Source organism: Saccostrea cucullata, unplaced genomic scaffold (genome assembly GCF_032062105.1).
Source record: "Saccostrea cucullata isolate Sc308-1 unplaced genomic scaffold, CSIRO_AGI_Scuc_v1 ctg319, whole genome shotgun sequence".
NCBI classification, from domain to species: domain Eukaryota; kingdom Metazoa; phylum Mollusca; class Bivalvia; order Ostreida; family Ostreidae; genus Saccostrea; species Saccostrea cuccullata.
Genome location: NW_026920610.1, coordinates 490084 through 503847, shown reverse-complemented (window position 1 = coordinate 503847; position 13764 = coordinate 490084). Strand labels below are relative to the sequence as shown.

The 13764-nt window shown below is 35.3% G+C and overlaps 1 protein-coding gene across 1 annotated transcript; it reads right to left on the bottom strand.

The window, feature by feature from the left end:
• Positions 1-217: 217 nt before the first annotated feature.
• On the bottom strand, positions 218-9045 carry LOC134253650 (matrix metalloproteinase-19-like). Its single transcript, XM_062736222.1, has 11 exons — positions 8886-9045; positions 8497-8585; positions 7399-7550; positions 6483-6558; positions 5292-5440; positions 2458-2712; positions 1970-2158; positions 1687-1854; positions 1408-1547; positions 783-931; positions 218-450 (listed from the first exon to the last, which is right to left on the bottom strand). The coding sequence occupies exons 1-11, from the start codon at positions 8967-8969 to the stop codon at positions 354-356; spliced, it is 1548 nt and encodes a 515-aa protein (XP_062592206.1). The 5' UTR covers positions 8970-9045; the 3' UTR covers positions 218-353.
• Positions 9046-13764: the final 4719 nt, after the last annotated feature.

The window sequence follows — 13764 nt, the reverse complement described above, 5'->3', positions numbered from 1 at the left end:
AATTCTCTAAAAATCTCTTAAAACAAATTTCATCTTCAGTATAAGTACGGTGTGTTTTAATTCAATAAAATACTAAATCATTCTTCGCTGTGTAAAATTTGGATATTGAATTTTGAAAGGTACGTACTACAATACGGTATTCTATATACTGGCAAAATTACTAGTATGAGGGGGGATTGTTTCCACGATTAGGTCATAAAAAATCATGAACATGTACTAACCATTAAACCAACATTTAATAAATTAATACACAGAAAATGTAAACAATACAACAGTAGTTTTAGAAAAAAAAATGTTCACTTAGTTTCCGGGTTTTATCACTGAGTAAGATCTATCGGTAAGATGATCTGGATTTACCTCGGGGCGTTGCCACATTGACCTTTAAGAAATGCAGGGCCAAAATCTCCCTCCAAAATCACGCCTCGTCGGCGCGTGTCATATTTATAGAACCTGGGAAAAAATAATAAAATAAAACATTTCGATAAAAGTATTTTGGAAATAAGAAAGGGACGTTTTTGGACATCTTGTTTTTCTATTCTATTCGTTATTTCCACGTCGGCAATTCAAATGTCAGACAGACTTGTTTAAAGACAGGAAGCGGCGGAAATTAAAATAGATTTCAAAAACTTGTTAGCAAGCCAATTCAATTTCAAAAATCATAGTTTTCATGATCAAAATTTAGAAATCAAGGATTGATTTGGTTAAACATGTTAAAGCAAAACTATGAAATCGTTAAATATTACGTTCGCAGTATACTTTCGTACGAAGAGGAACATACTTACCGATTGTATTTGAAGAAATATATTGTGGTAGAATCCCACCGAACGGCAGCGTCTATTTCTTCCGGAACTCCATAATACACATTCTGGATGTAGCGGTGAGATCCGGGTACGACTTCTCCATTCATCTTCATTCTCCACATTATACCACTCTATAAAAAAACTCTAACTTTATTTCTCCTTGAGATTTTGCAATGGATTTTTTTTTAACCATTGCTTCCAATGACAAAGAAAGTCAATATTTTACGTTGTGTAAAATGATTTCCGGATGATAACTTCAATAGAGTATTTACTCTCTGAAACTTCGACTTAAGAATGACTTCTATTTATTTTGAGGCCAAAGGATAAATACCAAGTATAGTGGAAATTTATAGAGGCCTATTAATTTTATTAATTGCATACAGTTGTTTTAAGACGAAAGCCTTGTTTATCTTCCAGGTTTTGAAATGAAACTTCGAATTGACAAATCTTCCAAACTGATGAAAGATTCACTTTATTTCAGAAGTCAATCATTCTTTTAAGTAAACCAATACAAAGTTTAATTAACTAGGGAATCAAAGATTGATTAGAATCACGACAATAAGTAAAGTATCGTGTCCTGGAATTTACTAATTGTTATTGTACCTACCCCAAAGACCTCTATGTCATTTCCAGAAGCGGACGTGGATATCGCAGCCCGTGGTCTCTCTGGCATTGATCTCGGCCCTCCCTGAACCAGTATGGTAGACATGCGATTCCTCATTCGGTCAAACTCCCAAATTCTTTGACCTGAAACCAAAAATAAAGATTCTTTAAAGGTAATGATACTTGATCACTGACGATTTTGGAGATTAGAATCTGAAGTTAAAAATTATTTTTAAACCTTTGAAATAATGTTCATTTTCAAGGTTTTCAAAGTTGCCCATACCTCTCATAAAATATGTCCGACCGAGACTGGGGATATTGTATGCAGCCTCTGTATTCCAGGGAGCTCGCCGGAAGAGGTTACTGACCCGGAAGCGATCCAATAACCCCCTTTCGGTTATCCTCATCACGTTATGAGAGTCCACAAATGCAAACATCGTGCCATCAAAATCTGTCAAAACCAAACAGTAATTTTAACATTTAATTCTTAAGTTTTACCATATATATCACGTCTATTTAACAACTGTTTATATTTTAATATATGGAAATGACAATCGAACAGTCACCCCTAATCACGGCTCGTAGATTGACGTTACAAATGGACGGCAGGGTAGGGTTCCGGGTAGGTCTAACAGTGGGCGCCGGAGTGATACGGGGTCGGGGAGTTGATGTGATGCGGGGTCTAGGGGCTGGCGTTGTAGGACGGAATGTCGTCAGACGTCTTGGAGTGGTTGGCGTAATTCGAGGGCTAGGACCTTAAATCACATAGTTTTGATTTTGTTTATAATGATCTATGATATACGTATCAAAACCATTAGAGCTTTATACCGGTATATTTCTTACTGAAAAAGAAACCCCTGACAAAATATTACAAAAACAAACAAAGAATAAGAAACAAAATCGATAACGTATGCTAAATCCCAACATTCGATTTTGACAATGTAAAAAAAAAATTCATCCAGTTTCTCGAATTCTAGGACTATTTCCCCGCTGATCGAAGAGTTTTGAAATTTAAAAAAATATATTTTTTCTCAAAAAAATATCTAAACCCTACCGTACAAACTCTGTATGCCAATGACATCGTCCTGGTGTAGCCGGAAGCTAGCATTGTACCCTGCATAATACGGATACATGAGAGCACCATAAACGTCCGAATGGAACAAACCCAAGGTGTGGCCAAACTCGTGAACTGCTACCGTGAAAAAGTCGGTCTTAGAGTCTCCAACTTCATCGCCGAAGCCCCAGAATTCCTCTTCATCAAAATGGACTCGCCCATTGGACGGGAAAAATGCATGGGCAAGTACTCTACCTTGATTAAATTAAGTAAAACCTATAAGTTTACTTTCTTTGCGTCATTTTATGAAAATGGGTGCGTCTTAAAACAAGGGTCTAGCATTTATAACAGTTCATCATTTACTGAGTAATGGATTATGCAAATTAAAGATAATACAATGTTTTTTTTCTTATCTCTCGCCGAAATATGGCTGAAATATTGCCGAATGCCGACTCAGCGTAAAACAACAATGATCTTTTTTTTATTATTTGAAACTCTCTCAACATGTAATATTGTCATCCCATGGGTGTATATGGACCTTGTAACAGATTTCAAAATTTATTTGAGAGATTTAGAGAATGAATTTTGAAGACCCGGAAGTAGTTTTGAAAGAATGACATCTAAAAGATGATTAGAGTCTACACATGTATTAGTAAGCAAGAACATTACATTGTGTTTAATTTATTGTCCCCCGCTTTCGAGAGTCTGTCCGTCCGTCACAAAAACTTTAACCTTGGTCATATATTTTGATTGATTGATTGTACATGTATATTGTTTAACGTCAGTCCCTCTCGCGATTTTTTCACTCATATGGAGACGCCACCACTTGCCGGTGGAGAGCTGCAAACTTCGGCAATCCTCGGCTGACTCCGCAACGCTCAGTTATGTGCGAGGTACGAACCATCCGAGGAACTTCGAGTGGTCTCCACGTCCCACTCTGACATTGGGATTCGAACCCGCGACGTAAGGATCAACTCCTACTTTTCAAAAACTTTAACCTTGCTTATGACTTTTGAATTAGAAGAGATAGGGGTTTCATTTTAAAGCTGTGTAATGCTTGTGACAAGACCTTTCTAAATACACTTTGATGCTGAGTTTGTGACCTTGTCCTTGAAGTTTGACCTATTTTTTAAAAAAAATTGTTGATTTTTCATTATAACTTTTGATTAAGAAGAAATAGGGCTTTCAACTTTGACATGTTCATATCCTGTGACAAGATATTTCCGAGCATGCTACGATTTTTGACCCCTTGACCTTGACCTTAATTTTAATCAATTTCGGTGATAACTTCTGAATGACATATGAAAGGATGTTCATATTTGACACAATATGCCATAAAATGACATTATACCTACAGAGACACCGAAAGCGGGGGACCACAATTCTTTGAATTTGCTTGTTTTGAAAAGTTTGTATTGAAACCTATAACGCCATTTGCAAAAGTGTAACAGCACATTTATAACAATGCGTTAGCGTGTTTATTACAACGCGCTAGTGCAAAGTGTCAACGCGCTAGAGCGTTTATTACAACGCAAAGTGACATCACGCGTACGCTAGCGCTTTATAACAACAGGGAAGGATATAAAATCAGTGCTTTTTTTTTTTGTTTTTTTTTTTTACTAAAGTGGAAGGATCGAAAATGCAATGATTTTTTTTTCAATTATATATTTAATTTATTTTGTCTTGTAAAAATGTTAAGAATGCTTGAATTGATTAAAATTCGAGGATTGCAAAGATTTCATCTTTTCGATATTGCAGGAAAATTAGGCAGTATTGAGAATATAGGCCTGGATAGCTCAGTGGTTAGAGCACCTGACTAGAAATAAAGGAGTCCCGGGTTCGATTCCCGGTCCAGTCATATGTTTTCAGTATACCTGTATCTGAATTTATGAATTTTCAATGTATATTTACTCATTCCTCCTTTCCATACTATAGCTGCAGAACTGTAGCTCTCCGAAAAAAATATATTGATAGACCGGAGAGCTACAGTGCCACCCATTAAAAAACATTATATTTACTGTGCACAAAAATGTGCGCTGTTTCTGGATTAATTCTTCCAAATTCTTACTTCAATTGCAAAATAGCTAGATTTCAATAAAGTCCTTACTCGTTTACATCTGTGCGAAACGCGTTGGAATCTTTAACTTGCAAACCAGAATGGCAGTATAAATAGACGAAATTTTCGATGATCTCAATTTCAGGACCAGGAGGGCCAATTATAAGAAATGTTTTGATGTGGAAACAGTGAAAAAATATCTTAGGAACACACGGTTAGTTATATTTTGAAATGAGAGTTTTAAAAACATGGAGAAATAAATCGAAAAAACAGCGCACTTTTTTGTGCGAAATAAATATATAGTTTTTTCAATGGGTGGCACTGTAGCTCTCCGGTCTATCAATATATATTTTTTCGGAGAGCTACAGTTCTGCAGCTATCCATACTACAGATGGTACCGTGGCCTACGTTGTTCAGGCATTATATAATGTATACTGTTAAGTCCTGACAAGGTGAATTTGAGTTGTGTCTTCAGGGTCGAAGACTTTTTAAGGAGGAGGGAATGTAGGAAAATTAGGCTGGAATAAGAAGATCGGCCTGGATAGCTCAGTGGTTAGAGCACCTGACTAGAAATACAGGGGTCCCGGTTTCGATTCCCGGTCCAGCCATATGTTTTCAATATATATGTATTTATGAATTTTCAATGTATGTTTACTCATTCCTCCTTTCCATACTACAGTATCACTCTATATATTAAGTGCATGGGACATTATAGAATCAGAACTCTCTTGTCTTCAGTGTATTGAGATTTCTTCAGAAATTGTCAAGTTATGCTTACTTGGACCATCAAAGGCGTTGCCAGCACCATCTCCATGGTTACGAATCTCAAAAGAAATCGTGATGTCGGAATCGCCCGATTCCGGCATTTCGTAAAATTGAAGAGGTGTGACGTCAGACCAATGCCTCAGCGCTCTTGTGATCTCGGACCTTAACAAGAAAAATGTGAAATTAAGATAAAAATAATTTTAATCGCTAAAACATTCCATTTAGGTCAAAATATTTTGTAGTGTTCGTCATTTTCAGTTAATTTCTACAGAAATTTTGAAAGTCAGAGGGTTCATTCCGAGAAGGTAATATTATCTCGCTATAGTTTTGAATCCTCAGCTCATAAAGTCTAACGATTTTGTTCTACAATTTCACTGAAAGTGGGGGATATTAACTGGCCCGTTTGACATGAAACTCAAATTTTCGAAGGAAATCTCAAATGGTCACTGAGCTTCTGCAATGAATTTTATTTTATTATAACTTTCAATGACCTAAAAAAAAAGATCCCCCTTACCTTACAATCTTATTACAATGTTCTTAAATTCCTAATTCTTGATTATAAAGACTTCTTAGATATGCTAGTATACACACTCTGCGAAAGAAGTCTAATTTTAATTAGATCCTTACCATTAGATCAAAGGTCAAGGTCATAAAGTCATGCATTTTTAAAAATTGTTTCAATGTGATACTTTACAGTATCTTTAATTCTTTATTTTTTTCCACAATAATATTTCAAAATATCATAACTCCAATGACTGACAGAGGACCACAAATTATTTTGAGGTCGAAAGATACGATAAAAATAATCTTGCATAAATTGGTTTCGTGATGATCACCTGAATTTTCTAAATTATTAATACCATCATCCAGTAAGACTTTAAGACCAAGAGGTGAAAGGTCATGGTCACCCCCTTTCTATTTGCATTTTTAAGGTAATGCCTCTCCTTATATACTTTATCAAATAAAATATACAACATGGACTGTTTAGACATGTTGTATATTTTATCTGATAAAATAAAAATATACATGTATCAGGACGGAAAGTATTCTACTATCTTATATTTTCCTTTTCCTTTAGCGGGACACACAATTTCCCTGACTTGGCTTTTAAAAACTTCGTTTAATATAGCCTTACATGTTACGATTGCCTATAGCTACTGAGTATCTTCTAAGGGATTACTTGTATTGGTTTTTTAATACCTACCGTGTTTTTCCAGGATCAAGCTTTCTGGAAGACTTGGTCATTTTCCACGTTAGTGTTGTTTTTCTCCATTTTGGACCTGTAATTCATAAATAACAGCGATAAAATGTCACATAAAACCGTTTTGTATACTTTCAATTTATGTGTTCATTATTAATTGGAAAAATGTCGGGAAATTAAGTATGTGAAATGGGAATTCCATTCTCTTTTTACTATTGTTAAAACACCGTTTTAGACATAATATTAAGGTACAAATTAAAACAATGTTAAAAACAAAAATCCTATTGCGCATTAAATATAAAAATGAAATTGAAAAGTGACAAAGAACTTTTTTCGGTAATAACCAATATTTGCCCCCCAAATCAAACTTTGATGGAGATATATTTAATCAAGTTCTTAAACAGGGGAGTATATGCTGACTTCAAAGCACTGAATATTTTCATAAGTAATGACGCCATGTGTACGTAATGACGTCACAAACATGACGTAAATTTCAGTTTTTTAGGAATTTTACAGAAAAATGTACATATTTCGTCTATATTTTGAATCGAGCGCATGTGTGTTCAGGATCAATATTTTGATATAATGTGTAGAATGATAATATAATGAAATGTGTCAATATTGTTCCTGAACAAACTTGCGCTCTATAAATTTTAAAGCTAAAATTGTTGAAATTTTGCCCATTTTGTCCTCTTTCTGAAAAAGGATATAAAATCGGACTAGTTTGTGACGTCATAAAAACAAAAATTGTGAATACACTGCTTTGACACCATAATATTTTCTGTTAATTTATATTTCTCATACAATTTATTGAATTCAACACATTTCAGGAAGTTTTCAAAATTTGACTTCTGTGGGAGCAAATATATGCAATATACCGCATATAGTTCTTTCTCACGACTATAACATCACAGCTTACCAAGATTAAATTGTTGGGGTTGAAGGTCAGGGTTCATGACTTCATCCTTTTCCATGACGTCCTCACAAGCACAGCGCCGTCTGTCCATTAGTTCCTCGTCTGCAGGTCCGATAATCCCAGTCACCGGCAGATTGCTGAACATTTGCCACCATCTGGAAAAGAAAATATTTTCTCCACTCTCTACCATCGACTCACACATTCTGAGAGATGAACGAACGACATACTGCAACGGAGATTGCATTTTCACTTTTTATTCTTCCTCTATTACACCAGAGTAAGAATCTCCGTTAAATAGTGTAGAGAATTATCACATTTGTTATTTCTTATTTTATTTCTTTGATCCAGAGATGTGTCATCACAAAGAGCAAAAAGTGTAATTTAAACAAACCATTTTTAGAAGCTACTTGCTACTCTGCTACGTACAGAGTACTCGCCTGCGTAGCGCAGTGGTTAGAGCGTCTGCTCTTGAGTCGCAGACTAAGGAGTTGATCTATACGTCGCGGGTTCGAATCCCACCATTTAACATTAAGCACCCTTTGCTCGCACATCGTTTTGATCGAGTATTGTTGAAGTGGTTGACTATACATCGAATGGTATTTTCAGTTAATTTCACTACCTTATATGTTGATGACTCCTTAATGAATAAAGTTACGCAAGTACGGGGTGATTAACCACAAAACAAAGTAATAATTAGTCATCGGGGGAAAAGAAGGGGGTGACTCAGGGTCAATCACCGCTGGTCAAGTATACTTAGGTGAAAAAGTGTAAATATACCACTTTTTAGATAGTATTACTATATTATCATTAACAATTGCAAGGTTTTTACTTTATTGAAACCCTAATCAACAATATACCATACCGATATATACATGTGTATATTATTACCGGTATATTCGTGCATTTAATCAGAATTGGATTGGTTTTATCGTATTCAGTACACTTTATGTTGTTAAATAATCGGTTTATTAAAAAGTAACTTTTATGTCCTACTTAAGCAATGGATTGAAAATAACTTAATTTAAAACTTTTTAATTTTTTAAAATTTTATAAAACATTCTCGCTTGCAAGTGAGCTCCACTAAAGTGATTTGTTTCTTACTTTATTGCGTATTCTCTACTCTCGGCCCTCGCCGGTTGGTTAGGGTTGTTGCAGTTCTCTGTTAGGTATCCATACTTACATAAATATTTCTGAAATTCAGAAAAATGTAGAACATTTGTATTCTTTCCTATTAAAGGATGCTACATAAAATGTATATGATGTTGCTTCTGTATAGGCCTTTATTGAGTGTCTTGAGATGGCGAATATTTCATTTACCCCCCCCCCCCCCCCCCTCCCTTTCGATTCTCTATCCTTATTTGACCCCAGCCCCATACTTATTTATACAAGAAAACAACCTCTTAACATGCTATAGTACTTATAGTCTTCTACGTAGTATTTTTTAAACTGTTTGGCCGGCAGTTCTGGAGTTTTAAAAATCTTCCTCTCACCTCAATTTCTGCTAGAGTCTTGTATCCTGAGACAGTGGACAATACCGTTAACGCCAAGAGGCCAAAAATGTTCCTAAGAATCATGATGTGAATGACTGCTGAATTAGAAAACGTGTTTAAATACACACATATATACTCTCAAACCAAAGAGGACACTTCACTTTATTGTGACATCATGTCAGAGGCAATTTCCGAATCACTTCAAAACTCGGGAGTCATCTAGAAATTGTGGTAATCTTTACAGATTAGTCATCCTCATCGAATAAGGAAAAGAAAAAAAAAAAGATCCATGCAACTCAGTAAAAAAGAAATTGAAAAAAAAAATGTACATGTATAAAATTATATGTTTCTCTGTTTATAATTGAACTTAGTACATCAGTATGGGCAGCGGAAAGAGCAAAAATTACCATAATGAGAAAACAAACAATTATTTTAATTTCAATGACCATAAAACTTAAGAAATGATATACTATGCATAATCAACAGACCTTTTCGCAGAACAAATATACATTAAAGCAAAACCAACGACCACGTACGTAACAAACATATATATGAATGCAAAACAAATCTGTAGATTTCGTGAACGTGGATATTCTGTACGTCTCACGGAAAGCTGTGAAAACTCTTTTTCAAATAACGATAAAAATTCTCAGATACAAAAAAAGGTAGATTTTTGTATTTATGTGTCTGTTTGAAATCTTAATTTCTCATGACGAAAAACACTTACATTAAAAACCCTCCTGCTTGACATCCACATGGTAGATTTATTGCATGGACGTCCTATTCCTAACTATTTAAGGCACCTTTATCTTAAATGATGTATATTACCCCTTTCGTTTGGTTATTTGATCAACATAATTAGTACCTTCAGTTTATTATAGTTCTCCAAGAAGAGAAATGCACAATATTCAATGTTTTTAGTCGATACCCATCGTCGGATACCCACCAAAATCTCACTTTGAGCTCCTCGGGTGGCTTGTACCTCTATGAGGCGCCGGTTTTGAATAGGTGATATCACTTATTCGAATAGGTGATATTATACAATTATTGCTGTTTTTTGAGGTCAATACAGTGATTTAGCCATCTGAGGAGTACAATATTCACCGAGCCCAGAGGGCGAGGTGAATATTGTACTTCGAAGATGGCTAAATCACTGTATTGACCGAAAAAACAGCAATAAGTGTTTTATTATATGATTCACTGATAAAATGATACAGCTCAGTACTTGTTTGCATTTAATCAAGTCCTAGCCAAATACAAGAGAGAAGCAGCATTGAAATGTAAATAAACCTCACCATAGCAGTTGTATCAATTTGAAATTTTTTTTTTAATCAGTTTTAGTTGCCATGAAAAGAAGAATATAATTTCAGTCTTTTTTATGGGATAGATTTTGAAAAGAGGAATATATATATCATCTGGGAAAACTGACACCAAAAAAGTAAAAATTACCGTTCGGTAAAAGTGTTGGAGGGGGCCCCTGCATCCCCTATTACCACCCTCACCCGAAAATATTTACCCGCTTATGTTTTGTTCAAATGATAAAAAAAAGTCATAGCCGTTTAAATAGCTTTCCCAAACAATTTGTATCAATTTGGAATTTTCCGATCTATTTTTAGATCAATGTAGAGGAAATAAATCCTTGTATTCACCTGAAACGTCACGTGCAGGTCAATACAACGTAGTATTTTTCTAACATAGTTGGATCTCAGCCAATCAGAGAGATGGAAATTATTCAATTATATAATAATACCTATTCGAATTTGTGATATCACCCATTCATTTCCAATGGGTGAAATCACTTATTCGCATAGGCGTCGGAACCGGGGGGGGCTTAGCCCCCCCCCCTTTTTCCAAATATATACGTAGTATAGACATAATTGAACATATCTTCGTAAGTTTAGCCCCCCCCCCACTTTCCACAGATACGTCTTAGTATAGGTTAAAATTGGGAGAAGTGTTGGTGTTTGGAAGAAAATTTTTGGTACTGGTGTTCGAACCTACCCCCAACCCCCCCCCCCCCCCCCCCCCCCCCCACTAAATAGGATTTTCTTGTTTGTAAATTGACATTTCCTTTTTTTTTTTTTTTTTTTTTTTGCTTGTCAGGTTTTTTTGGAGGTACCAAAAAATTTTTTCTTACACTTAGCCCCCCCCCCACTTTCAATTTGCTTCCGACGCCAATGATTCGAATAAGTGATATCACCTATAAAAATAGGTGATATCAACTATTCAATTTGAATTGGTGATATCACCAATTCTAATGGGTGATATCTCCTATCTGAATTACTTACAACTATAAATAATGAATGCTCCCTTAAATAAATAGATTATCACTGGAACCCAGAAAATTCGGACTAACCCGTTTTCATACGTTTTTCACGATTTTTCTTACAATATACATGATAGATAATTAGTGAAATGAATTATTTTGTGAGCCAAACAAACTACAGTTTCTATTGGGTTGCTTAAAATTGAATGCAAAACTGTAGTCCATTGTCTCCTAGAATGATGAGTTATAAAACGAAAGTGAAAGTAAATAAGATTAAGGGACCTCAGAGACATATAATATATCATCGTCGCAAACCATGGCCAAAATGTACGCTCTTCTCCCATCTGGAGAGAGCTATATATGCGGACTCCGGACCGTGGCTTGAGACGATGATAATATATATGTCTCTGGGGACCTATAATCTTGGGAGCCGTTATTTCATAAATAATTTGAATAGATGATGATATCACCTATTTGAATAAGTGACATCACCTATTCAGATTTTGAATGTGATATCACCTTTTCGATTAGGTGATATCACCTATTTGAATGGGTGATCAATACTCACTTATTCGAATAGGTGATATAACTTATTCAAAATCTAAATATGTGATATCACTTGTTCGAATAGGTGATATCACTTTTTGGCAGTAAATACCAAAAACGGCGCCTCATATACCTCGCACACTAACTGTTTGAATGGAGCATAGCGGAGTCAGCCGAGGATTGCCGATTGCCAAAATCTATCACAATGTTTGCCAAGGTAGATGGTCTCTATAATTGTAATACTCAGTTTATATTAGCTGCAGATCTGTAGCGTTATGGTTTTATATATTTGATTTTGACCATAACGCTACAGATCCCGTAATGCAAAAAAGGTGCAATTTACGGCGCAATGTTTTTTGCGCACTTTTGGGGAGAATTTCTCCACTTTCTAGCATTGATCAATCAACTACCTTTCACTCCCCAATTTTAGACATATTCTGTAGCCAATATGTATATTTTATCCACCTCCCAACCATTTATAGTTGTCTCTACAGGCAATAAACTCGCTTGAAGTGAATTTTCAGCAATATAACAAATGATTTTAATCAATCAAGTTTATCACGTGTAGAGACGACTATAAAGGGTTGGGAGGTGGATAAAATATACAGATTAGTTAAATAATGTGCCTAGAATTAGGGAGTGAAAGGTAGTTGATTGACGAAATGCTAGAAAGTGGAGAAATTCTCCCCAAAATGCGCAAAAAATATTGCGCCGTAAATTGCACCTTTTTTGCGTTAAGAGATCTGTAAGCGTTATGGTCAAATACAAATATATAAAACTATAACGCTACAGATCTGCAGCTAAGTTTATATACAAAACCTCCAACCAACTTTATGGAAAGGTTTTCTGCCAGAAATTCAGTCCTGCTTATCTTCATTTCCCGGAAAGTCATGCACAATTTCTTGTGGTTTAAAATGAATGGATAGGAAAGGACCCAGTCATTGTATAATAGACTAAGGCTAACCGCACTGTGAATGTTTCATTACTTAAGAATTATACTTGAAGCACAAGCACTTAACGTAATACATTTTTATGCGCCTGGATCTATAGATCCGGGGTGTATATTGTTTTTGTCCTGTCTGTTTGTCTGTTTATCTCTTCGTCTGCCTGTGGTCAACTTTAACCTTCGCCATAACTTTTAAGTAAGGGATAAATAACGAGATGGTGTTGAATAGTTTAGAGAAAACATTCTCTCCGAGGGCCGAAGGCCCGAGGAGGGGATGTTTTCTCTAAACTATTTATCGGTTATTTAAGGTAAAAAAATTCCCTACTTTGGGCCCCAAAGAAACATTTACCCATTCAAATATCCAACTTTGCTGTAATACAATAGGATTTAGCCCATTTGAATATCCAACTGTGACAGAAAACAATAGCCTAATCGAACACCCCTTTTATTCATGGACTAGTGAGCATGAAACTACACGGTGTTGATGTCATTTCAACCCTTTTCATTGTACTGAACAGTCATGCATGAAATCAGACGAAGAGTACATTGTATTTTTAAATCCAAAGTAAATTAGAGAGGTTCAGATGGTGTTTTGAATACTTTTGACCTGAAAGCTGAAAACTACAGAATTTTGATAAAAGGTTGGGAATTTGTCATTACATATTATGAGATGATGGGTTGCTGAGGAAAAGTGTTGGGTTCTCATGGAGTTCCATTCGGACAATACTTAAAGTAGTGCTTATAAACAGATAAAAAGATTGGTGGTGCTATGCGGAACCTGCTTTAAGAACATTCCATATCAAGATCTGGAATAATAATAACGGTGTCGAAAAATGGATGGGCTGTCAATTAATTAAGTTGCTTTGGGAAGTATGCCGCAAAAGTATGAAACAGAGATGAATCTCGGATAATCTGAAGGGATTTACATTAATACGGACCCAGAAATAATATACAGCAATAAGAAGTGTTCTTTAACATTCAAGGTGAAAATAAATTTACGTGTGGGAAAGTGTCAAAAATGGTCAAAAAGACAAAACATTTTTAAATGTGTGCAAAATTCGGATGAATTCTTATTTCTGTGAGCATTGGAAGTGCATTTGAAACACGATAAATGTGAAGTA